The sequence below is a fragment of the Pongo abelii genome, chromosome 19 (genome assembly GCF_028885655.2).
Source record: "Pongo abelii isolate AG06213 chromosome 19, NHGRI_mPonAbe1-v2.0_pri, whole genome shotgun sequence".
In the NCBI taxonomy this organism is placed as follows: domain Eukaryota; kingdom Metazoa; phylum Chordata; class Mammalia; order Primates; family Hominidae; genus Pongo; species Pongo abelii.
The window spans coordinates 15,440,978-15,466,674 of record NC_072004.2 but is presented as its reverse complement, the minus strand read 5'-3'; the positions used below and the strand labels follow the sequence as shown (position 1 = coordinate 15,466,674).

Here is a 25,697-nt window from a genome sequence, read left to right as displayed (position 1 = left end):
TTAGGAAACTTCAGTGCATTCCATTTCCTGGGGACTGCTGTGCCAAGAGGTTTCAGAGACGTGCAGGAGGTTCGAGCTGGAAGGGAGACAGGGTGCAGCAGACCTCAATCCTCATTTTTACCCAGGAGGAAACCGAGGTACAGAGGCAAAGTGGCGCGAGGGCTGAGATGTTGGACTGGAAGTGCTCGTCCCCAGTGCAGCTGGCTCGATCTCTTGGTGCTGAGCAGTGGGTAATCCCATCTCTGACCACACAACCTTGCAGGGGTCTAGGAAACATTCTCCTCTTTATTAAGTGTTGGTAAATCAATGGCTTTAACAATACAGAGAGCTTCAGAAAACCAACAGGATCGATTCCAAATTAAAGGCACTCTTTGGGTCCACCATGCACAATAGTTTCTGCGTTCTTGTGTTCTGGGTTGGTGAGCAATTCAGGGAAAACTCCCATAGGACCCCATGATGACCGGGGCTCCACAGAGTCTTTGGTGGGGTGCCAGCCCCTAGGCAAGCAGCTGTCAGCCTCTGAATCAGAACAGCCGAAATACAAGTCAGGCATGGGAGAGATGATGGCCTTAAAACTTACTCCATTCTAGACCCCGTGCTGTTGGATTCTGGAAACCTACTCCTGAGCCTGGTGTGGGTGTGTGTGTGTGTTTGTGTAAGGTAAGGAAGATTAGTGGCAATCTTCCTGGCTTCAGTGCCTAGGTGGAGTCCAAACAGTGTTTATGTAGTAGGGTTGAATAAAATAGTCCCATGACAGAACCTGACATTTTGATCTCGCTACTTTCACAAAGCCATTTTGGTGCCAAGAACATTTTTACTTAGTTTTCAAAAGAAACCATGAAAATGTCAGCTCTCCATACCTCTCCAGTAATGTGCAAGGCAAGCACCCTAACTCCATCTCTGAGCCTTCCCCCTGTATCTTGCCCTCCATCCATACCCTACCTGCAACCCCTCTGGCCATATTAGTATATCCACTGTCTCAAAATGACCTTGTCAAAATCTGCTTTGTTGGAAGGGCAGCTTCATTTTTGTAATATGTTATAGGCCTAAATCCTTTACTTACATAGGTTCCCTTACTTTAGTAGAAATGGTGTCCCCTGGAGATGGAATGGGGAAGAAGGAATTATGCAGTGAAATTTCTCCCACTGCTGCCAGAGTAGAAGTCCTTCTCTGTCTCAGTTTTGTGGGTGGGATTTTTCCTTGATAGGTCTGGTAGGGGCTTTGTATTGGTTATCTCTTGGTGGGTAACAAAGCACTCCAAAGGTTAGTTGCTTTAAACAAATACTTGTTATCTCACAGTTTCTGTGGGCCAGGAATCTGGGTATGCCTTAGCTGTCTGCCTCTATCTCAGAGTCTCTCCATGAGGCTACAGTCATGATTTTGGCTGAGGATGTGGTCTCATCTGAAGGCTCAACAGGAGGAGAATCCACTTCCAAATTCACTTACATGGATATTGGCAAGATTAAGCTCCTCACAGGCTGTTGAACTGAAAACCCCAGTTTCTTGCTGCCTCTTGGCTGGAAAACTCTGTTAGTTCCTTGCCACATGGGCCTCTCCATAGGGCAGTTTGTAACATGGCAGCTGGCTTCCCTTAAGATGAACGAGAAAGAGAGTGTAAGAGAGTGCTCAAGATGGAAGCCAACTTTTTTTGTGACCTAATCTCAGAAGTGACATTCCATCACTTAGACCATATTCTGTTTATTAGAAGTGAGTCATTAGATTCTATTCATACTCAGGGGAGGGGATTTCACAAGGATGTGAATACCAAGAGGTGAGATTATTGGGAGCCATCTTACAGCCTGCCTAGGATAGGCCTTAGGGGCCCAATTGCCATTCATCCTATGGGCTCTGTCACCCTTGCAGTTCTGTTAAGACGTGAGTTGTGAGGGGCAGAGGAAAACGATTTCCATGTTTACCCTTACTCCTCCTGGGAGGTAGATAGCTTTGTTGGCATAGCATCTAGAGACTTCTCAGGGGCAAAAAATTCTGAGTTTCTAAGCTATTAATAGTTACATTTACTCTCCACTCTCCCATCCCATCCCAGCTCCACTCCAAGGAAAGCAAATGAGCCCAAGATAGCATCCACACTGTGGTCCCTGTCACTCTCTGAACAAGGTGACACTTTTGTTCTCTCTAGAGGTCATCTAGTCCTCACGTTGGATGCCAATGTTATCTAGTTTTCTTGTTTCCAGAAGGAACCCCCAGTCATAAATCATAGAATAGAATGTATACCAATAGTCCAGGGTTCTTGGTGTTTACCAGAAAAGCTAACGGTTGCAAAGCTCCTTATGGATCGTAGAATACTTTTACTTACATCAATTGGATCATCATAACATCCCATGGGGCAGGATGTTTCCCACCTTGGGGATGAGGAAACTGAGGTTCAGAAAGACTAAGGAACTTGCTCAAGATGGGACATAAAGAGGTGAAGCTGGGTTTCAACGTGAGTTCTCCAACCTCCGAATTCTGTGCTCTACCCTACAGCCCCTTCATGCTATTTGCAGATCTAAGTCTCCAGATTACTTCCAGTAGGAATCTGGCGAGACTTCTTGGCTCAGTTTTGCTCCTTAAGTCATCCTAGACCAGGGCTGCAATGATCTGAGAAGAGAAATAAAAGTCAGCTGGGACAAGGGATGTCAAAGCTGGGGTGAGGGAGAGCGGACATGGCTGGTGACTTAGGGAGTTACACAGGAGTGTGCCTGTGTGTGTATGCATGTGCCTGTGTGTGTACACGTTCATGCAAGCATATGTGTGTGGCTCATAGACTCTTTCTCATGCCAGTGACTATATGGATGTTCTGCTCAGGGCTGTGTGTATATGTGCACTTGTGTGTATTGCTGCCTGTTGGCTGGAAACCTCCCTCAGTCAACATGTGTACGTATGTGGCTGTAAGTGGGCATAGATGCCTGGGACCCACCTAGACTGGGGGATGAGCTCTAGGGAGTGCCTTTTGGTGAGCAGATGCTATAAACAGGACTCTTGGGACGTGAAAAGTAGTGTGGCTGGGGATGGATGGGTGAGATTTAGAGACAGCACTGTGGCAGCAGTTGTGTTGAAGGGTCCCCTGAGCATGTCTTCTGACCTCCTATGACTCCAGTCCCTTCCCTGATCTTCAACGTAGTGACTCAGTTTTGGCGAGATGTGTCTTGGTACTAATTTCTCCAGCCTGAACATTGGACTGCATTGTTTTGGCATTGCAGCAGACATTGCCATCCTGCATATTAATGATGATAACAGTCCAGCCAATAGGCTCTTACCATGTGCCTGTGCCCTGTGCCCTCTGCCCAATGCTGTATATGAATTATCTCATTAAATCCTCATGGCACTCCAAGGATAGTTCCTCTTACTGCCTCTGTTTTACAGATGAGAACACTGAGGCTTCTGAATTTTAACTGTCTTGTTCCTTGTTCCTGGTCACACAGCTAAGTCACTGACCCGTCTTGAACTCGTGCTCTGAATTCTATGCTACACTTTCCCCAAAACAATTGTTTAATACGCAGTTTTACTGTTTTGGGAACTGTGGTGAATTCTCCTATCAATTGCCGTCTTCAGATATTGAAATCCATACACAGTAATATTGCAGAACCTCACTAGAACAGTAAAGAGAGGGTGGTTTTTCTGCAATGCTGCACGAGGGTGGTTTTTAAAGGCCAGGCCTTTGTTGGGGAGAGGATGCCACAGAACACGCTCCATGAAGGGCCCGTTCCCGGATTTTAAAAGTATTTGACACATCCCTCCACCATGCCAAGAAGACACATTAAAACCCTTTTTGTTTAATTGGATTTCTGACTCAACAAAAACTCCTTTTGTCAGAACTTCAGGATTTCCTGGCATGTTACCCACACATATTTTCTATGTGGATAGTTATGTTTCATTGTATACTATTGGGGTATCTTTGTGCCTAGAAAGACTCATTTGAAATGAATAATTAAAGGTTTCTGCCCAATTTCAAGAGGCCTCTTTTGTGACTTCTGGGGAATGGACAATTGCTATTTTAATTTTTAATTATAGGCACCAATTTTTTATGTATTTAAGTGTCAATTCTCCCTCCACCCCCAAATCATTCGTCTTAGTTACATTATATTAAAATGTTGCCAGTTAACCTTCCTCATTCTGTGTTTCTCAGGAACCCAGTGAAACGAGCTGCACCAGGGACTTGAAGAAAGAGTTTTCAGCTGGGAGAAGAGAGGAAGGCAAGATATCAGAACAAGGTAAGCAAATCTGGCCTTGGGTTTTGACCAGAGTCTATCCTTCCAGTGGGCCAAGAGTTGCTTGGAATGTAAGGATTTCACTTCTGAGCCTTAAAAACACAATTTAAGGAGAGACAGAGAGAGAGAGAGAAAGAGAAAGAGAGAGAGAGACATCCCAACTAAATAACACATAATGGGATAGACGGCCCTGATAGATAAGGTTCAGATAAGATACTTGGGAGCAGAGAGGAGGGCCTGTCTATTCCACCTAGAGGCCTGGGCCAGCCTTTCAAAAGAAGTATCACTGGAGCAGTCCTGGAAGGGAAGGAGATATGAAGGGTGTATAGAGGAGGGACCATGTGTGTGAATTTATAATCATTATGAGGGAGGCAACTCCATGCATTTGAAAAAGCAGCTAACATCCATTAACAACATACAGAAGATATCCCTGGAGCTATATTTGGTGGTGATGACACCTGGCCCTGGTAAGAGCACATATTGGACCAGGTGAGACTAGAAATGGAGTTTCGAAGGGAAAGCAGAGTAGAGCTTGAGTTAGAATTTGGTACATTTAGGTCCCATGGACTTTTTCATGTTAGACAAGGTTTCGTTTCTTCTTTCAACAAAGCGTGAATCCTGGACTGTCACGGGTCCATGTGCTTGAGTTCTTGCTCCTTAATAGGCACCTGCAATGTCTCATTCGATCTTCACAATAAACCTACTGGGACATGTATCATTCCCATTTTATGGATGGGGGAAAACTTTAAGGCTCAGAGAGAGACAGGGCAAGGGATTTGCCCACTTAAAAGCAGTAAAGAGCACTGCTAGGATTTGAACCCAGTCCTTTCGATTAATCCTATTTGTTTGTCATATTTTTCAGGATAATGTCCCACCTTTTGCCATTTTACCTTCTCTAGTAGTGGCTACTGCCAAGTGAGCCAGTCTGTGTTTTTCATTTGTGTCCCATGCAAGTGTGCAGCTGCTGGATATTTGGATTTCCAGTGATCCCTGGAGATTCCAGGAGAAGTTGCTTAAGACAATTGCAGTAACGTCCATTTATCTGATGATTTTGACCCAAGGGCCTGGGGACAGAGCAATGAATGTGATGGATGAGATCACCGCTGTCATGTGGCTTATAGTCTAGTTGGTTAAGAGAAAATAAATGAGTAAATCGTAAGAAATGTCAGGCAGGGATAGTGTTAGGCAGAGTATTAAAACAGGAGATGTGACAGTGACTGGTGGTGATGTCACGTAGTCAGGGAAGGCTGAGGAGTTGACATTTAGGCTGAATCCTGACTTCTAAGCAGGAACAACCCATGTGAAGATCAGAGGCACATGCAGCCCAGGCAGAGGCAGTAGCTGGGGAACGACCCTGAGGTGGGAACAAGCTTGATGTTTTTAAAGAAGAGAGGCAAGGCCAGAGTGGCCGGGCACAGTGGGTGATGTGGGGAGCTGCTCTGGCCAAGGCTTGTGGGGAGGCAGGGGCCAGATCAAAGAGGATTTGCAGGCCGACATAAGGAACTGGCATTGGCTTCTAAATGGAAGGGGAGCTGTGGGAATGTTAGGCAGGGGAATGATTTAATCTGATCATGTTTAAAAATAATCACTCTGGGTCCTCTTTGGAGAAGGAGTTGTAGGGCGTGTTCGTCCATTTTCATACCGCTATGGAGAAATACCCGAGACTGGGTAATTTATAAAGGAAAGAGGTTTAATGGATTCACAGTTCCACATGGCTGGGGAGGTCTCCACAATCATGGCGGAAGGTGAAGGAGAAGCAAAGCACGTCTTACATGGCAGCAGGCAAGACAGCATGTGCAGGGGAACTGCCCTTTATAAAACCATCAGATCTTGTAAGACTTATTCACTATCACAAGAACAGCACGGGAAACACCCACCCCCATGATTCAGTTACCTCCCACCAGGTCCCTCCCACAACACATGGGGATTATGGGAGCTACAATTCAAGATGAGATTTGGGTGGGGACATAGCCAAATCCTATCACAGGGGAACGAGAGTGGAAGCAGGGATACCAGTAGCAGGTGTTCAGTAGTTCAGTTAATAGATGTTCATGTCTTAGAGGAGGCTGGTGGTGTAGAGAAGTTAAATCATGGTGAGTTTGGGGAGGATAATGGGCTGGAGATATTGAATGAAGAAGCAAGAAATGTTAGATCTTTGAACTGGGCAATTCAATGAATGATGATGCCTCTTTCTGAGATGGAAGAGACCAGAGAGGAATATATTATGGAGTAAGTTCAAGTGTTTGTTTGAACCATGAAAAGTTTGAGAGGTTATTCGATATACAAATAAAGATATAGTATATTGGCAGTTGGATATATACATTTGGACTTTGGGAAGGAAGTCAGTCTAGTTAGATTTGGCAAATTGATGAGATGTAGAGCCACAAAACTGATTGCCATCACTTTGGGGATGTGTGGAGATTAAAAAAAAAAAGAAGGGGACCAGAAATCCTCAATGGAGACTGAGAAGGAGCTTGCTCAGTGATGGTGGGATTCCACTCCTGTGGCATCATGGAAACCAGGTAGGAGAACATTTCAAGAATGTGAGAGTGAGTGCTCAACTCTATCCATGACCACTGCATTTTGGAAGGTGAGAGGCCTGAGTTGCAAGTGGAGAGGTGTTCTTTGACAGGAATAGGGATGCCTCATTCACAGTAGTGGGAAGGAAGGCAGAGTGCAGGGGAGCATATGGTGGAGAGTTGGTACGAGTGATGGTGGGAGATGAGGGTGTTCTTGATGGATTCTTGGATTTTTCTCAAAGCAGGGCAAGACAAAGACAACCTACAATGGAGGGAGAAGGAGGTGAAGAGGAGGTTTGAAATAGTTGCTTGGTGGGAATATAAAATATTTAACTTCTATTGAAAAAAGTATGAAAATTTCTTAAAGAACTAAACATAGAACTACCATTGGACACAGCAATTCTACTACTGGGAATCTACCTGAAGGAATATAAATCATTTTATCAAAAAGACACCTGCACTCATATGTTTATCCCAGCACTATGCATAATAGCAGTCATGGAATCAACCTAAATGTCCACCAGTGGTTGACTGGATAAGAAAAATGTGGCATATATATGCCATGAAATACTACGCAGCCATGAAAAAGAATGAAAGACTGTCCTTTGCAACAATATAGATGGAGCTGGAGGCCATTATTCTAAGTAAACTAACCCAGAAGCAGAAAATAAAATATCACATGTTCTCACTTATAAGTGGGAGGTAAACGATGCGTACACATGGACATAAAGGTGAAGATAATAGACACTGTGGACTCCAAAAGGGAGGAGGATGAGAGGAGGGTGAGGGTTGAACAATTACCTGTTGGGTACAATGTTCAATATTTTGGGTGATGGTTTCACTAGGAGCCCAAGCCCACCATGACATGATATACCCTTGTAACAAACAGGCACACGGACCCCTGAATCTAAAATAAATATAATATTAAAAAAAGAAAGAGCTGCTTGGGAAGTGGAAAAGTGAAAAGAGTAGGAAGGGGAAGTGTTGGTTGGACTAGCTCTGTTGATTGACTTGGAGATAGAGGAACAAGTGTGTGGAATTATAAAGAAAAGGATTCTGCAGCTAGACTGCCTGAGGGCAAATCCTGTTTTTTGTCACTTAATTGTTGTGTGACCTTGGACATGCTGCTTAATGTCCCTACAGGCTCCAGTTTCCTTGCCTGTGAAATGGGGTTAATACAATAATACCTAATGCATATGGGTTTTGTTAGGATTTAATTAGTCACTATAGGTAATACGCTTAGCGCGGGCCCTGGTTGCACCACTTGACATAGAAATGTTAGCTGTTACTCCACGTGGGACCAATCGGCACAGTGGCGTTTTCCTCCCACCAAGTTTAGTTGCTGAGATGATGGCACCCAAAACAGCCCCTCAGGTGGATTGAACTGGTATTAAGGCTTTGCCATGCAAATATGTGTTTGCATGGCATATGGGAGAGGGATACGGGGTTAAGGTTGTTTGCAAGGAAGGGACCAAAACGAGGAGCTGTGGGGTATCAACAAGATAAAGCAGGAAGCTGGAACACATAGGGGAGACTGAGGGGAAGGTGGGGTGAGTGGATTGAAATCCAGGAATTGCTGGACTGGGAACCGCTTGGGGAGTGAGCTGGAGGGATAGAGGAGGGAAGAGTAAGAGTGGGATGCTTGCAGCTTAGATTTTGGATGTAGTGTGGTTATTGGGGATGATAAGAACAGTGGGCTGATCACAGAGGCACGGGTGGTGGAGACTGAGAGGAAGACCTGGTGATTGGAAGTGAGCAGGTCGAGGACTGCTGGGCTGGAGGTTTGCACGGATCATTCAGGAGACAATGAAGAAGCCACGGTGATGACAGGGTAACAGCACAAAGGAGGACAGTGTGCTGGGGCTCAAGTTGTCAGGGACTGAGGGGCAGAGGACAGCGCTCAGGAGCTGGCAGCAACCAGGCAGGTGAGATGGTGGTGTAGCCTGGGGGCACAAGCTTCAGAGGAGAAGGAAGGAAAATGGTTTGAGGATGGCAGTAGTGGGGAAGGAAAGTGACTGCCTCCAGGCTCTGGAACAACCCTTCCTTGAAAGGCCTGCAAAGGCCCAGGAGAGAGAGCACGTCCCCTGATGATGACCTGACAAAGTGCTCTTGGCGGGAAGTCCCAGGCGTGTATGCAGCAGAAGGGAGAGAGGGTGTGTGTCTCCACATTTCAACTTCTTATCCTCAGCTTTTCAGATTTTGAATGCAATTTCATCAGTTTACCCAAGGTGTGAAGTAAAGCCCTACACCTTTTGCTTTCTGGCAATTTCTCAACATAATTGTGACACACACTATTTATAATACAGTCACTCTCACCTTCCCCCGAGAGCACATGAGTGATTCCCTTCCTGGAAGGGTTAGGAAAGTGTTTTCTGCATGGTTGTGCTATGGGCCGGGATATTTGGAGGATGTGCAGTTCCTTAGAAGTGGAGACTGGGGCTGGGCACGGTGGCTCACACCTGTAATCCCAGCACATTGGGAGGCCGAGGGGGGCGGATCACGAGGTCAGGAGATCGAGACCATCCTGGCTAACATGGTGAAACCCCATCTCTACTAAAAATACAAAAAATTAGCCGGGCATGGTGGCAGGCGCCTGTAATCCCAGCTACTCAGGAGGCTGATGCAGGAGAATGGCGTGAACCCAGGAGGTGGAGCTTGCAGTGAGCCGAGATGGCATCATTGCACTTGAGTCTGGGCAACAGAGCGAGACTCTGTCTCAAAAAAAAAAAAAAAAAAAAAAAGTGGAGACTGGGAAGATAATTCAGGGCAAAGACACAGAATGTGCCAAGGGGTATTTAAAGGTATAAGAGCTTGGTTAGTGTGGGTAGTGATGGGGTGTTGAGAACTGAGTGCGTGTGTGTGTATGTGTGTGACTGCATGCATGTAAACGTGTATATACATGTGTGCATGCATATGCATAAGTGTGTGAATGTGTGTGTGTGTGTAGGGGGAGAGTCTTGGTGATGGGAGCTGAGAATGGGGAGCTTTTCTGGGACAAGATTTTGGGAGTTGCTTATTACTCAAGAGTTGGGTGCAATGGGTGATGAATGTATTTTCTCACATTCTGGCATGCACTGGGGAACTGTGTGCTACTGAGGACAAGCTGTCAATAGGCTGATGGAATAACTGAATCTTGTAGAAGGCAGCTACTTTCTTTTCTTCTAGGTAAAATCTCAAATGCAAGTCACCTTCTTCAAAACAAACACTGGCCTGGATTCCTAGTGCTTTAAGCATTTCAAAAAGGGTGGCTTGGCCCATTGATTGAGCGCAGTCCTGGGAAATGCCGGGCTGTTTCCCTGAAGTGTTCTCCAGGTTCACAATGTCCCTATTGTTTCAACGGAGCAGGACTTCCTTTTTCTGATTGATTAGACATTGTGAGGGCACACATTTTAATAGTCACACTGCTCAGGAGCTGTCAGGCAGAGAGAGGGTCTCTAAGCACAAATTGCTTAAAGCCTTTCATGTTTGCTTTCCTGAATATGAGTTTGTAGGGCTATTTCTTGCTGCCTGTTTCTCCGTATCTTTCCTACTTGTCCAGCCTGCCAGTGTACAAGCCTACCCCAAAAATGTCCATGGAAGAAAAAGGTTGAAAAGCTCTCCTCTGATTATACCTGCTTGGCTAGTTCTGGAAATTCTATTTTTAAATTTGGAACTTGATCTGTAGATAATAGATCAATAGATAATGACCGCATGTGTTTTATGCTTAATGGGCCTTCCAATGTCATCTTAAAGTGTGAATTTAATATTTATAATTGAATATTCCTTGGATAAATATAAAATTCAGATTCATGGTTGTACCTGATAGGTATACAATGCCTTGCTTCTTCCCTCAGTGAATTTGTAAAGTGTTTCTTCAGCCAATTCAGCATTCTAATTCACATGCAGAAAACACACTGTTTGGAAACTGCCTGTATTATCTGCATGCTGGAAGGAGAACATGGATCCCGAGTGAGGAAGCACTTCACTCAGGATTTGGAAACGCTGAGGCTGCCATTTAAACCATTCCCACTGCCCATCATTTCCTTTGCCCTTTGAGATTTAGCACAACCATTGTCTCTTCTTGAACCTCCTTCTTGACACTCCTCCCTACCCAGGTTGAATTACGAAACTGGTGGTCTGTCTTCCTCATGGGGCTGTGAGCTCCTTGAACCAAGGCTCAGTGCCTGCCTGATGTATGAGATGCTTAGTCAGTAACTGACTGCAGAGTGGTTGATGGAACATGTATTGTCCTATGTATTGGGAGGCCTCTGCTTTTGTTTCTCATAACACAGGTAGCAATGATTAGTCTGGATTTATCAGCATGGGAAACCTGGATTGCGGACCCTTGACGTTGAGAAGGGTAGATCCCAAAGTAAGCGGCAAAGGTGGAAAATCCACAGTGGATTCTGGGTGAGTGCGGCACCTGTCCCTCTTAGAAGAGTAATGTTTGGAGCTCAGTATAGGTTTTTTGAATGTGTGCATGTGTGCATGAATGAATATGCTGAATGGCCATGGGTACTTGAACTGTGTTTTCACCATTGGAAAATAAAATGCCCTCAACGTACACGTATAATCGTTACAGAAAATAAAGTATGGAAGCATTATCAAGAAGCAACATATCCCCTCCTTCCCATCATAAGTGATGAATCAGTAATGCCAAGTCTGTGTTAGAAGATGAGCAATTCTGATTAGACTCCCACCTCCCCACCCTGATGTGGTTAGAGACAGCTGATCCACCAGAAAGAGGCATGGTCTGTATAAGAACATCCTAACACTACCAAATGGCCCACTGTATGCAGTGTGACTTTTTAAAGATAGTGCGGTAACGGACTTGTTTCTCTTCTTCTTTGTGTGTGTGTTCGTTTCTGGGGAGGGGCGCTAGAGAGGAAGAGAAGGTGTCCAGCAAATTATTGCATAGGGAGAGAGAGAGAGATGCCTTCTTTCTGGAAAGACCAACTCGCCCCTCCCCACTCCCATTCCCCTTTGCCTTAACATTTCTACGATTCCCAAGGCTCCCCAGTGTCTGTGTCACTAAAGGCACAAGAAATGGTCATCTTCTTGTGTGCACCCCGCAGAACCCATTTGGTAGAGGTGGGGCAATGGTGACAGTTTCCATGGGATAGGGGCGGGGTAAAGAAGTGGAGAGAGTCAGAAGGGGGCGCCACTGAGAATCCATAGATGTGCACTCGGTGTTTCCCAGCGTTTCTCAGTTTGAAGTTCGGGGAGTCAGCACATGTGCTGGTCCTGTGAGATGGGCAGTTCTGTGGGTCTCTTGTCGGCCCATTCGGGTGGAGATCAGCATGGAAACTGCACGTTCTGCTAAGTGGATCCTTGCTCAGGAGCATCTTTCCAGATCTCAGAGATAAGCTTTTCAAGACACTTCTGGCTTTAGTGGCAGCTTCCTCTTTAGCCAAAAATAAATGACGAGTGGCCAAAGGGTAGGAAAAATAAAGAAAAAAGCAGATGGTAGGGAGGAGATGGAAGGTCAAAGAGGATAAAATGCAGAGGTGAAATGAGGGTTTGCATCAGGCTCCTATTTGAGAAAATGTGATTCTCCTTCTGGGACCAGGCAAGACACTTAGGGATGACTCAGGGAGAAAAGTGGGAGGTGAGACAAACAAAAGAAGCCTTGCAGATTGGAGCAGAGAAGAGAAGAAAGAGGCTGAACAGAGGGAACACAGGTCTTGTTTCCAGTGGAGCTTGTTCTTCTGCATAGGGACAGTTTTGGGGACTCTGCAGCTGATTTCAGAGAAGGTGATTCATTGAAGATCCTGTTATACCCCGAGCAAGTTCATCATTCTTTCCTCTTACTCCGTAACATTCTCTGAGGCTTGCAACTCCAAAACAAGGGCAGGAGAAGAACATTTTTTCACTGGTTGCTAGTACCATGAGATGCCCCACACAATAAATGAATGAATGAATGAGTGATTCCTTGGTCAAATGAGATTGGGGATGCTGCATATTCACTCTCCCTTTTGGAGAATTACAGAACAAGTTAACGTATAACAGACTCTGAAAATCCTGCTCCAAAGGAATTTTTTTAACAGGTAATTTTTTTTTTCTAACTTAGTTGACTGAGGACAGGCCTGAAATCTTGCAGATTTAGAAGATGTGGTGACTCCTGGGTTGAACAATCTGTATGGCTTTATAGGGCAGCTTTTGCCATGGGCCCCTTCTTTTTCTTTAAGTAATACCTATTAACATTTTGAGGATTCTTGCATTCTGTGGGACACAGTTTAGGAAACACTAGATTGAGATAATAATCCACTCATCATGACTATGTAAATGGCATTACTTTCACAGCATTAGTGGGGCAAAAAGTCTGAGTGGGGTCGATTTGTGCCAGAGCGCTAATCCATCAATCCTGCCTGGAACCCGTAAAATCCTTTTGCAAGATGGTTTCCTGAGATAAGGATGCAGCTTGTGGCCAGAGAGGGGTGAGATCATTAGATTTGCATGAGAATCCCATGGCGGCCACAGTTTCCTTAGCTCTGTACTTTAAAGCCACTGCTTCTTCTTTGATCTAAGTCAATTTTGTATTGGCAGGTGGTGGTTGTGGAAATACTCCATGGCCCTTTTAAATGTTTAAAGGCCCTTGAGATGCAGTGCTGACTATAATCAGGGATTCTTGAGTGAAAGCATGTGTCTTAGGACTGGAAACGGACTGAAAAGATCTTCTGGACCCATTTTTTTTTTTTTTCCTCTCTCTCTCTTTCTCCCAGGCTAGAGTGCAATGGGGTGATCTCGGCTCACTGCAACCTCCTTCTCCTGGGCTCAAGCAATTCTCCTGCCTCAGCCTCCCGAGCAGCTAGGATTACAGGCACCTGCCACCGTGCTTGGCTAATTTTTGTATTTTTAGTAGAGACGGGGTTTCATCACGCTGGCCAGGCTGGCCTCGAACCCCTGGCCTCAAGTGATCCACCCACCTTGGCCTCCTAAAGTGCTGGGATTACAGGTGTGAGCCACCGCGCCCGGTTCTTTTTCTGTTTCTAAGTAGTTAATAATAATATTTTATAAATCTTCAATTTTTTTTTTGTTTTAGATTCTAGAACAGCAGTTCCCAAATTTTGCTGCACAGAGAAATTGTCTGGGAAACTTTTAATTCCAGTGCCTGTACTGCATCCCATTCCAATCAAATCACGATGTTGGGAGTGGGCGCCTACATTTGTATTTTTCCAAGATCCCTAGTAATTCCAATGTGCTGCAAAGTTTGGGGACCACTGGGTTTAGAAGCATTTTAATTTCCAGACATTTTTTTTCCAAATCAATAGGTCTTTTATTGCATCTTTTAAATATCACAAGTAGGTCTTAGGAATCACTGTTTCTGTAGCTGGACATCTCTTAGACCTTATTCATCAGCCTGCTGAACAGTTCCTTTTTCAGAGACATATATACCATCCAAAAATTTCCTGATTGCCTTGTTTTTAACTGTTGTGGCTTGCTGAATCAAAGCCGCTGAATTTGAAACAAGCTCAATGTCGTTTCCTTCATCTTTCTGGGTTTGAGATACTGAACAAGCAACACCTGGTCTCATCCGAACCCTGCCGATGTATTTTTCACCCAAGAAATTTTGGATTTCAACAGGAGACCCATTCTCCTGGATAACAACGTTGATGGGGAAGTGAGCATACACAGACCTTAACTTGTAATGGAAGTCCAGTGTGACACCCTTGATCATGTTCTGTACATGAGTAAAATAGTCCGAACAGTAGCAGTTCCTTTCCGTTACCCCACCATTTGTCAACCCGGAGCCTTTTTTGTTTTCTTTCCAAGAAGACTCAGTTCTACACTGATGCGATTGAAGTCCCTCTGAGGCCCTTCACGATAACTGTGTGTCCCTTCAGAGTAATGTCGACATTTTCTAGAATGTTAGCAGTCTGATTGCTGAGAACGGTCTTCATTCTCGCAGCAGACGTGGCAAAGGAAGCAATTTCCAGACATTTTTAAAACAACTGTGGGCTAGGTGTTATGACTCACACCTATAATCCCGGCACTTTGGGAGGCAGAGGTGGGAGGATCGCTTGGGCCCAGGAGCTTGAGATCAGGCTGGGCAAAATAGCGAGACCCCTGTCTCTACAGAAAAAAAAAAAAAAAAAAAAAATTTCCAGGTATGGTGGTGTGTACCTGTAGTCCCAGCTACCCAGGAGGTGAAGGCAGGAGGATTGCTTGAGCCCAGGAGATCAAGGCTGCAGTGAGCTATGATCGTGCCACTACACTCCAGCCTGAGTGACAGAGTGAGGCCCTGTTTCTTAAAAAAAAAAGAAAGAAAGAAAGAAAAAAAATTACAGAACTGTGTCTCTCTGGGACAGGAGTTCATCCTCATCCTCATTTTGTAAGTGACAACTGAGGTCCTAAGACGTTAAGGAAGGTGATCAAGGTTGATTGTTTCACGTTCCAGGTAATTGAATGATCTAGGCCAAACCCAGTCTATCAGACTAGATTCTGAAAATGGTGGGATGAGAGATTGAGTGGGGGGAGTGGGGAGCTGGTCCTGAAAGCCCAGTGGTCTGAACATGGGCTTTGTGTCTGTAGGAAAAACAAGAAAGCCGCTTCAACGCTCTGCCTCCTGCCCCTCCCGTCAATGCTGTTTCTGTCTGTAGACTGCTGGTTTGCATTTCATTTACAGGGACACAAAATGGAACCTTTGTGCTGGAATTGAAGGAAATTATAAAAGCCCACAGCTTCTCTTCAGACTTAATGTCAACTATTTGTCTCCTGTTATTTTCAAACAAACAAGTCCTCCCCATGAGTTTTGAGGCAGTCCCAAACACTCCCTCCCTTGGTTCTTTTTATCGTTTCCTAGTCCCTGCTTCAGCAGGTATGAGAAAAACCCACCATTCGTAGACTTGTCCTATCAGCCACACAGCACAGCTGTAGGGGTCAGGTGAGTCCTGGCCAGAGGCTCTGAGCAGGATGATGGGTCACACAGATGCACACAAGTCTGGAAACAAATGTTTGACTAAGACTAGGCTTTCCTGAGGCTTCAGGGTTCATCAACTAGAAACTTAGAAGCAATGACGAAAGGAATGACTCCCAAACCCTCCAAATATTGCCAGCTGAAACATATTTCCACCATCTGGCATCCTATTTTACAGAGGAGAAGATGAAGAAATTTCTTTCTTTTTTTTTTTGGAGATGGAGTCTCACTCCATTGCCCAGGCTGGAGTGCAGTGGCGCGATCCCGGCTCACTGCAACCTCCGCCTCCTGGGTTCAAGTGACTCTTCTGCCTCAGCCTCTTGAGCAGCTGGGATTACAGGCATGCATCACCACGCCCAGCTAATTTTGTATATTTAGTAGAGACAGGATTTCACTATGTTAGCCAGGCTGATCTCGAACTCCTGACCTCAGGTGATCTGCCTGTCGCGGTCTCCCAAAGTGCTGAGATTACAGGCGTGAGCCACTGCACCCAGCCAAGAAATTTCTAACAGTGCTAAAATATGGAAGACAAGTAGAGAGTTCTATTTTCACTAGAGGTGGACAGGCCCAAGTTGGGTGGCCACTTGCATGTCATGCTGTATGTTATGGGGACTTGGAATGGGTGACTTTAAATTCTGAGGCCTTATGGTAGGTCTTAGAAGGAGAACTAAGATGCTTTACCTTACAATTAAAAAAAATGATGACATGAAACTTTCTCTAGGTTAGATGACTATTTGAGCATTATTTCTTCCCTAGCCTCAGAATAATGACCTTGTGAATTCTTCTAGAACTGCACTGTTGTGGAAGATTGGCACTGATAGCCACAGCAGGGACTCCGTAAGATCTGTCTCTAAATAGGTTTGACAAAAAGAGCCTTTTTTGGGGAGTATGAATGAATCTCCAGGATGCCATCCTTTGATAGATGTGTTATAATAAAATGCTGGAATGTGTGAATAATTTACTCTATAAAAATAGTGGAATTTAAAGTTGACCCTGTCAATGACACACTCACTACCATTCCACAATAGTTCCTTGATTAGGGAAAAAGGGGGATGAAAAACCTGGGAACTGCTTATCTTGGAGGAGTGTTCCATGCAGAAATGAATCAGCCCTCACGTACGTGGCAACTGATAAAAAAGGCTTAACACCCACTACTCAGTCTAAACCGGGACTACGCAGAGTATGAACCACAGACCAGCAACATCAGTATCATTAAGGAGTTACTTAGGGATGCAAATTCTCAGGTCCTCAAAACAGACCTACTGAATCAGAATCTCTAAGGTGGGACCTGGGTGTCTGTGGTTGCACAAGGTCTCCAGGTGATTCTAGTACTTGGTAAAATTTGAGAAGCACTGCCTTCGACCCATGGTTCTCAAAGTGTGGTCTCCAGACCAAAAGCACCAGCATCATCTGGGAGCCGTTCAGAATCATCTGAGACTCTTTTTCAATGGGCTTCTGCAGGTGATAGTGGAAATGCTTCATGGCACTTTTAAGTGCTTAAGGGCCACAGAGGTGGCAAAATCGAATATAGAAATGGAATGAACTCTTAGGCCTGTGCATGTGTCTTAGAGCTGGAAAGGAACCAAAAAAGGATCTCCTGGACTCATTTCTTGTCTCTAGGTAGTTAATAATATAACCTTACAAATCTCCAGTAGTTTTTTTTTTCTTTCTCCCTTTTGGTTTAAAACAGTGGTTGCTAAATCAGCAATTCTGGAGATGGGCTCAGCAATCTGGCCTTTAATAAGCGCTCCAGGTGGATGCTGCCTCAAGTTTGAGAACCACTACACCATGGTTTCCATCAGATTTTCCCCCTGCATGGCTGCATAGAGTATTAGACTTCCATGTTTCAGCCTGGGCTTGGGGCCCCAGTAGCTGACCCCTGGCCGCCGCCCATCTCTGCTACCTTCTGTCCCTGATTCCAGGCTGAGATGCAGGTTGGATGTCATGCTTGTAGTAATGTGACCACTCTCGGACTCTGGTAGAGGAGATAGAAAGGTTTTGAAATGAGGACTTTTTTTTTTTTTCACTTCCTCTCTGTGGACTAGCCTCCACACAGCTCCCAGCCTACCCAGCCTCTCTCCTTTAAAGCTAGGAGACTGGAAAGCAGAACACCAAGAGACTATCATGACAGTCTACAGCTCTTGAGCAAGGCCATGCCTGCAGGCCTTTGCGGGGCTCACTTGGCCTGTCTCCAGCTCCACAGAAAACATGTCCTCTTCTCAGCGGGTGGAGTCATCTTAGCCTCATGCAGAGACTATATAGGACCTAGGACCCCCCAGGGTGGCTACTAATCACTTTCCTAAACTCAGGCCAGTTTGAGGAGGCTCTGGCTAACAAGTGTATATTTCCCATAGGAATCTGGACCTGTGATATTAAGAAATCAGTAAATATTAAAAAGAAGATGGATGCAAGAAGGATGAAGAAAGAACAAGGTAGGGTTGGGAGTGTTACCAGTGGAAGCTCCTGCACTGGGGCTGTCTAGGGTTGGAGGATTTGCAGTGGGAAGAGGCCACTGGCCGGCCACTCTTGTTATGCTGGCAGAGAACAAAGCATGTTCAGGAGATGGAATGGGGTTGCTGCTCATTTTGGTCCAGGCGTTTGAGTTTTCACTCTGCCAGATTCATGCAAATGCCCTATCCCACAAGATCTTTACATTTGCTTGGAAGAGGCAAGGGTGAACAGTCTGTGCTTGAAGGCCTTGCTGGGAAGTTTCTAGTGAGAGGTAATGTCACACATGACTTTTACAGGGAGATGGAATCCTTCTACAGCACATTCTTTACTGACAGATCTGTCCCCAGACAAGCTCCAGCTCCTGGACAGCTACGAGGCAGCGTGGGAATAACTACACGACCTACACTTCACTTGATTATCCCCATTTACAGCACTTTTTTTTTTAACTACATTCAATTTGGAGATGGCAACATGACTCTTTTAACTCCCCTCCCTGCAAAACTCCAGTTGAAATGACCAAAGAAATATAGAATTAGGGAAAGAATGCACCACATAAGAACACAGAGGAAGGTAGCAGCTGCAGGAGAGAAATTGAATCGTTTCTGCTAAATAGAGTGACGTTGCTAATGAAAGATGGGAAGGACTGACATGCCCGTGATTTTGGGTCTGTAAAGGAACAGGCTGCTTGATAAACTAATGGGTTGAATTTCTAGCAACACCCGCCCCCCTCAGCAAACACCACAAACTTGTGGCCAGCAACCACAGTGAAAAGCTTTGGTTTTTTTGAGCCTTGTTAAGCTTGAGTTCAAACCCACCACTTGTTAGTTGCGCAAGCTAGTCAGCCTCAGTTTCATCCTCTATTAAATGAGAGAATACCTACCTTATAAGGTGTAACTAGAATTACACCTTATAAGGTGTACTAGAATTATAAGGAGGATCCACTTCCTACTTCCTCCTTTAGCCTTGTGGATTCCTTCTAGCACCCGCTGGGGGCTGAGCCTATCAGGGCACAAAGCCAGAATGTGGTTTGTAGAATCCCAGCCCCAGCATCTCCAAGCATAGGATGGATTTTGAAGCCAAGAGGGAATTAGCTCTCGGCTGGGTTCTGAGTGATCCCATCCAGCTGCTACTGGACCTGGTATTGAGAGGTTTTTCCCTTGGAGGGCAAACAAAGTGGCAGTGAGGACCAGGGTGTCCCCTGCTGAGACATAGCCGAAAGTTTTAGTTACTGTGCTAAAAGCTTTACATAAGTTATCTTTAATCCACAAGAAAATTCCATGAACTTTGTCTTATTCTAATCACCATTTTACAGATTAAGCACTTGAAGTTTAGCAAGGTTAAGAAACTTGTTCAAGGTTCACAGCTATGGAGAGTGTAGAGTAGGAATTTGGAGCAGACAAGTACAGAACCCATGCTTTCAAGCACTAAGTGTACTGTTCCAAGCCCTTGAAATATATTACTTTCTTTAGTTCTCAGGCCTTAGACTAACCATTTTTATTGGTGAAAAGATAGAAGTTCAGGGGTAACACAATTTGAGGTTATGCAAATATTTAAAATCAATCAGGTCTGTTTGACTCTGTCTCTTGCTCCTTACCATTCTGTCGTTGTTTAATTGATAGACTTTCTAGGATGTTGTTCTGTTCCCCCACTTTGAATTGGATTTTATTCCTACTGAATACAAGGGGTGCAAAATAGGGAGGACTTCAAAATCTGGTTCTAATGCCTTCCCATTTTTTGAAGAATCAAGCTATTGCGTGTGACTGCCTCTAAATGGCCTGCATTTCTCTTTGTTGGTAGGACTCACAGAAAACACTGGACTTCCCCGGAAGCTGCTTGAAAAACATGACCCCTGGCCAGCCTATGTCACCTATACCTCTCAGACAGTGAAAAGACTCATTGAGAAAAGCGAAACTAGACAACTGGAATGCATGCGTGCCCTCGAGGAAAGACCCTGGGCATCAAGGCAGAATAAACCTTCCAGTGTCATTCAGCTGAAAAGGAGGAAGTCGTCCAAGTCTTCTGGCAAAGCTGTGTTCAGAGACACGCTGTCAGAATCCACATTATCCATGTGGGGCACTTATTCGGTATCGGCCATGGCTCCTACCATGATCCCAGAACCCACACACTTACGTACGGATTCCAGAGACTGTCCGACTGAAAACTATAACAAGATCATCTTTGCCCGAAAGCCTATGATGAGGATGCTCCCTACAGTTCGCTACTGACCAACAAGGAGAAACATGCAAATGTTTAGCCAGGGGTCCCTGCAGCCATCCCCCAAGAATGTACAGCAATTAAGCTCCATTTACCACTCATTTGACGGTGTCCTTTAAATCTGAACTTGCTCTTGCTCATGCAGAGCTTGGCTGAGAGAAACCAGATCAGAATGCAAGCTATAGGTGGGTGGGTGAGTGTGTCCCCTCCCACACTGCTCTCTGGTGGGGTTGGGCAGTCCCCGGCTCTAGTCTCTGCTACAGATTCTCAGGACCAAAATGTGGGTGATTTGTCTGGGTCCAGGCAGGAGATAGGAATCACACAAGCTCTTTTATTAGAGATAATATAAAGAATGATTAACCAGGTGACAGTAAAGGGCAGGAAGGGAATATAAAGGTATCCATGGAGGTAGCACCACAGGAAGCAGGCATCACACTTGAGGCTTGGGAACAAGGGGAAGATGCTGGACTCATTGAAAGGTAGTTGCTTGGAGAAGGGACATGGGGCTGAATCTCAGACTTCTGAGGTGGGGTAGTGGGGATGCCACTCAAGGCAGCTGGTATCTCTGAGCTCCGAGGAGAGTCCTGTGGGGATGGTGCCCCCTCCTCTGAATAGGGGAGCTGTTTTGTTGGTGTCTCTGAGGGGACCCCCATGAGGCTGCTTTTGTGAGTGTTGGAAAAACCAAAAACTGCATTGAAATGTTTCTGGGAGGAGTTGCCACTGCCTGGGTGAAGAAAAAGCGCTGCTAGGGTTAGCAACCTGCTGGCAGGGACAGGAAGCTGATAGAAAGTGAACAGGAAGCAAACAGGAAGTGAGCAGGGAGCCACTTCCTACTTCCTCCTTTAGCCTTGCAGATTCCTTCTAGCACCCCCTGGGGGCTGAGCCTATCAGGGCACAAAGCCAGAATGTGGTTTGTAGAATCCCAGCCCCAGCATAGGATGGATTTTGAAGCCAAGAGGGAATTAGCTCTCGGCTGGGTTCTGAGTGATCCCATCCAGCTGCTACTGGACCTGGTATTGAGAGGTTTTTCCTTGGAGGGCAAACAAAGTGGCAGTGGGGACCAGGGCGTCCCCTGCTGAGAAATGGAGAGCTCTTTTCCCCTGTACTTCTCTGAGGTTTGCCTTGTGGAGCCAAGTGCTTGGGGGAGGAGCTCCTGGCAGGACTCCAGCTGTTATTTGTCAGAGGACAGCTAGGATTGGTTCACCCATGCTCTGAGTTGGCCCCAAAGCGAGCTATGCTGAACTCTTCTCCATATCCAAGCAGACAACCTTTGTCTTTACATGCAGGAGGGATCCAGTTATGACAGGCTGACCCAGCTGGTTTCATGTTTGGAGTTTATCTACTGAGTAAGGCTGACCTTACCTGAGTTTCTGTATGTGTATTTGCAAGACAGTTAATACTAATCCATCATCCCTCACAGAGATGTAGAGGATGAGATGTAGTAACTTATAGAAGTATCATTTGGGAAAGTTGAATTTGCCCTACAAGGCATGTTCTCCATTCAAGGGTCTTGTGTAAATGTTTGCAGACGCAGGTGCAGCTTTGGAGAACTCACCTCTGGCTCCTGTGATTTTGTGTTGGGACAGCTGCCTAAATTAGGAGCTCTAGACCTGTTCTTGGTTCCCAACTGTTGGCCAGAATGAATTCTTGCAAAAATATAGGTGGTTTCCAGGGAATTTGAATGATTGTATTTTGTGTCCATGAAATGTTTACAGACACAGAGGCAGGCAATAAATTCCTCCAATAATTTTTTTATCTCTTTTGTTGTTTTATGGGTGTTTATTTCTAGGTTATATTTGAGAAGGTATGGATTACAGAGACTCATTGAGTGCTACAGTTTATTGGAATTTGGGGTTATTTCTTTTAATACCTTCAAGGGCAGAGTGGTATGGTAACTGTGCAACCTTCAGGTTGTTTTTTTTAAAACCTTCAGTTGTTTTTTTAAAATTTCTAAGCATTTAATAGTTTTTACAAAAGTATGCACTCTATAAATTAAAATGATTTTTCTGTGTGTGTGTGTGTGTGGTTTTTTTTTTTTTTAAGTCACAGTCTTGCTCTGTCACCCAGGCAGGAGGGCAATGACACAACCTCTGTTCATTGCAACCTCCACTGCCCAGGTTCAAGAATTTTTCTGCCTCAGCCTCCTGAGTAGCTGGGATTACAGGCACCCACCACCACGCCCGGCTAATTTTTGTATTTTTAGTAGAGATGGGGTTTCCCCATGTTGGTCAGGCTGGTCTTGAACTCCTGACCTCAGGTGATCTGCCCACCTTGGCCTTTCAAAGTGTTGGGATTTATAGGCATGAGCCACTGCACCCGGCAAAATAATTTTTCTATAGATATCATTGTTTAAATTAATTTAATTCTCAGCCTATTATAACAACACAAGCATGAGCCTAGGATATCATTAACATCTGATGTTGTGGTAGAAATTGTCTGTGTTCCGTGACTGTGGTCCAGAAGCATTACCTCCTAAGGCAATTTAACAAAGAAAAAGAGTCTAATTCCTTTGAATGGGGAACTCTGCTTAAGCCCAAGCTGGGACTCGCAGGTCTGGCTAACATTGAGACTTAACTAGCCATGACTATCTGAATTCCGCCAGAGAAGAAGCAGCTGGATCCAGTAATGATCCAGCCTTGGTCACTGGGGGAGGAGCCTGATCCTGGGGGAGGAGGATGACCTGCCATGTCTGATGCTCAGATTTGTCCCTTGGTTCAGCTCTTCCTGAGTGCCATGTGGGTGGCGATCAATGATGCAAACTCTCAAATGGCTCTTTCACTAAAAATCCTGGAAGGCCCTGGGGTACACATAAAAAGTGGGGCGAGATCTCGACTTCACAATGCATCAACAAGCAGGTCCCACTGCTCTAGGTATGGGCAAGAAACAGCCAGGTCTTGTAGACCCAATGGGTGCTTGGCAGGACCAGCTTGGTTCATGAGGAACCAAGAGACATCCTTGGCACTCCCAGAAATAGACATGGAGCCCTTGCTAAGGCCTGAAGTTCATCACAAGCAGCCAGGGCATGGAGTGGAATGCAGGTGATTCCGAATGTAACCTCATCGGTCTGTCCAAGCTGGAGAGGCCCGGGGTATCTCAGGTTACGCTAAACATATTTAACTTACATCTCTCAGAGGGACCTGGCTTTCTCTAATGTTCCACAGCCCGCAGCCTCTTTTTATTTATCTCCTCTCCATATGGAATTGTCTGCTTGGCAGGAGAGCTGTTTCAATTAGTCTCCCTGATGTAGTAGGTTCATGAAACATCAGAATATGTATTTTGTTAGTCCGTCTGTGTTGCTCTGTAACTAAGGCCCCGTCTGACACACATTGAGCAGCTGCTTCAAGCAGATTCTTTGGCTCCCTGTACAGAGTATGGTATTTACCCATTTGCAAATTCCACGGTTGGCGTTTAAACAGTTGAAGTTTAACCTCGGCAACATGACTGAGCCTGCTGGTCATTTTCATGTTGGCAGGGGCTATTAGGACATCAAATAGTTCCACATTCTGCAGCCTTTTTAGCCGTGGGCTGGGAGCATATCTTAAAGGAGATTAGTCTGTGTGACAGATAAGAGGCTGCAGGAGGCTGGGCACGGTGGCTCACGCCTGTAATCCCAGCATTTTGGGAGACCGAGATGGATGAATCACCTGAGGTGAGGAGTTTGACACCAGCCTGGCCAACATGGTGAAACACCATCTCCACTAAAATACAGAAAAAATTAGCCAGGCATGGTGGTGGGCACCTGTAATCCCAGCTACTCAGCAGGCTGAGGCAGGAGAATCACCTGAACCCAGGAGGTGGAGGTTGCAGTGAGCCAAGATAGTACCATTGCACTCTAGAGCCTGGGCAACAAGACCGAATCTCTGTCAAAAGAAAAAAAAAGAGTCTGCAGGAAAGTCTTTAAAGAGGTAACTGCATAAACAAAGGCACAGTGCAGATGTGGGCAAGCCAGATATTTGGGGGTGGCCCAGGAGCCCTGTAACTGGAATAGAGGTGAGGTGAGACCTAAACAAAGAGCAGTTGTCGACTTTATCAACAGCAAGTGTAAGAGCCACTTTGGAATGAGACCAGAGCAGTACGACCAGACCCTTAGTCTTTTTTTTTTTTTTTTTTTTTTTTTTAAATAGGACAGGGAGAACAAGACGGGCACCCTGAGGTAGGGATTTTGATCCTTGGGTCCTAAAGGGGGTCTTCAGAGGCAGTGGGGGAGTCACATGGAGCAGCGCAGCTCTCGGTGCTGGAATCCCAACTAGGAACTGACGATGCATCCAGGAAGACAAGAATCTAGGAGTAGGAATGCTGGCCCTGCAGCCTCACTCCATGTGGACAACGGTTGTGTAAAGATTGTTAAAGTGCTTTGAGAGCTGGGTCCAAGCAAATGTACACATCTGAACGATGTGGCTCTTTTCGGCCTTGATTGAGTCATTCATTCTTGGAGGCTTTTTGGAATCCCCATACTTTTAGACCAAAGGGCACATTTTCAGAGCCCACACATTATCAGTGCCAGATAAGAGTAGACAGACTGAGAAACCAGGGGAGATAGGGCCAGGCAAGGGGAGTAAACAGGGACCTGAGGTTTACTGTGATCTGATGTTGTCAGAGCCTGGGCTGAAGCTGAGGGTTGGGCTTATGTTTGTCAAGCAATCAGGAAAACCTCCATCTTCTTCTTTCACTACACATCCCCATATCCCCTTCCCTCTGTCTCTCACCAGGAACCCAGGGCTTCAGCCAGCTACTGTGGTGCTTGCAAACCCCACAACAGTGTCCTAGATCTGTAAGGCATGGCTAGGCTGGGCCTGTCCCCAGCTCTGAGCATGTAAGTGGGAACATGGGGGCATGCTGGGCAGGGCCAGATGGAGATGAAGGAATACCTCACGTTAAGTGGGGCTTGAAGCCACCTCATATTCTCTGCCTTGAGCCTGACAATGATCTGATTTCTTTATGGGGCAGGCCAGAATATACAGGTACCCACTCTTGTTAGCACACTGCTCAGGGCAGCAGATGGCATGGAAAAGACCTTGGACTTGGTGCCAAGACCTTGTCTTTTCTCCCAGGCCCTATATTCCAGGGACAATGGAAATTCCAACCCCATCTATGGCCTTTCTAGGAAGCTTCTATTGCTGGAGGCCCAGCAAAGCTCATGGTATCAATTCACTTCCTTTCTAGATTCAATTGGTCAGCCACCCAGAGCATTCCATTATTTTTGGTAGACAAAGGGATGTGAAAAGCCACAGGATTTCAGGCAAGTTAAAAACCTGACCCTTGGGGTTGTTTCTGTGTGTCTGCCAATGGGGAGGGTTTTTATGGAGAGCAAAGTTAGTCCCAGAAGTTCTAACTTCTGGAAGGAAGAAAGGTGGCCCTCAGTGTGCCAAGGTCTCTCGCTCACATTTTTGCATTTTGGAGCTCGTCTAA

General features: G+C 45.5%; 1 protein-coding gene and 1 pseudogene across 4 annotated transcripts in view; one reads left to right on the top strand and one right to left on the bottom strand.

Annotated features, from left to right (window-relative positions):
- CDRT4 (CMT1A duplicated region transcript 4) overlaps positions 1-22,299 on the top strand; it is a 32,798-nt gene extending 10,499 nt beyond the window's left edge. For 2 of the 4 annotated variants that reach the window (XM_063718389.1, XM_054536228.2), the window contains exons 2-4: positions 4,127-4,211; positions 17,978-18,055; positions 19,872-22,299. In XM_063718389.1, coding sequence (XP_063574459.1) covers positions 4,127-4,211; positions 17,978-18,055; positions 19,872-20,299 — 591 coding nt within the window. In that variant the 3' untranslated portion in view covers positions 20,300-22,299. Of the gene's footprint in view, positions 1-4,126; positions 4,212-10,998; positions 11,117-13,428; positions 13,662-17,977; positions 18,056-19,871 lie in introns of all 4 variants that reach the window. The other 2 variants (XM_054536225.2, XM_054536224.2) reach the window with 2 other exon arrangements.
- LOC100444427 (large ribosomal subunit protein uL6-like) lies at positions 14,051-14,653 on the bottom strand (annotated as a pseudogene).
- Positions 22,300-25,697: the final 3,398 nt, after the last annotated feature.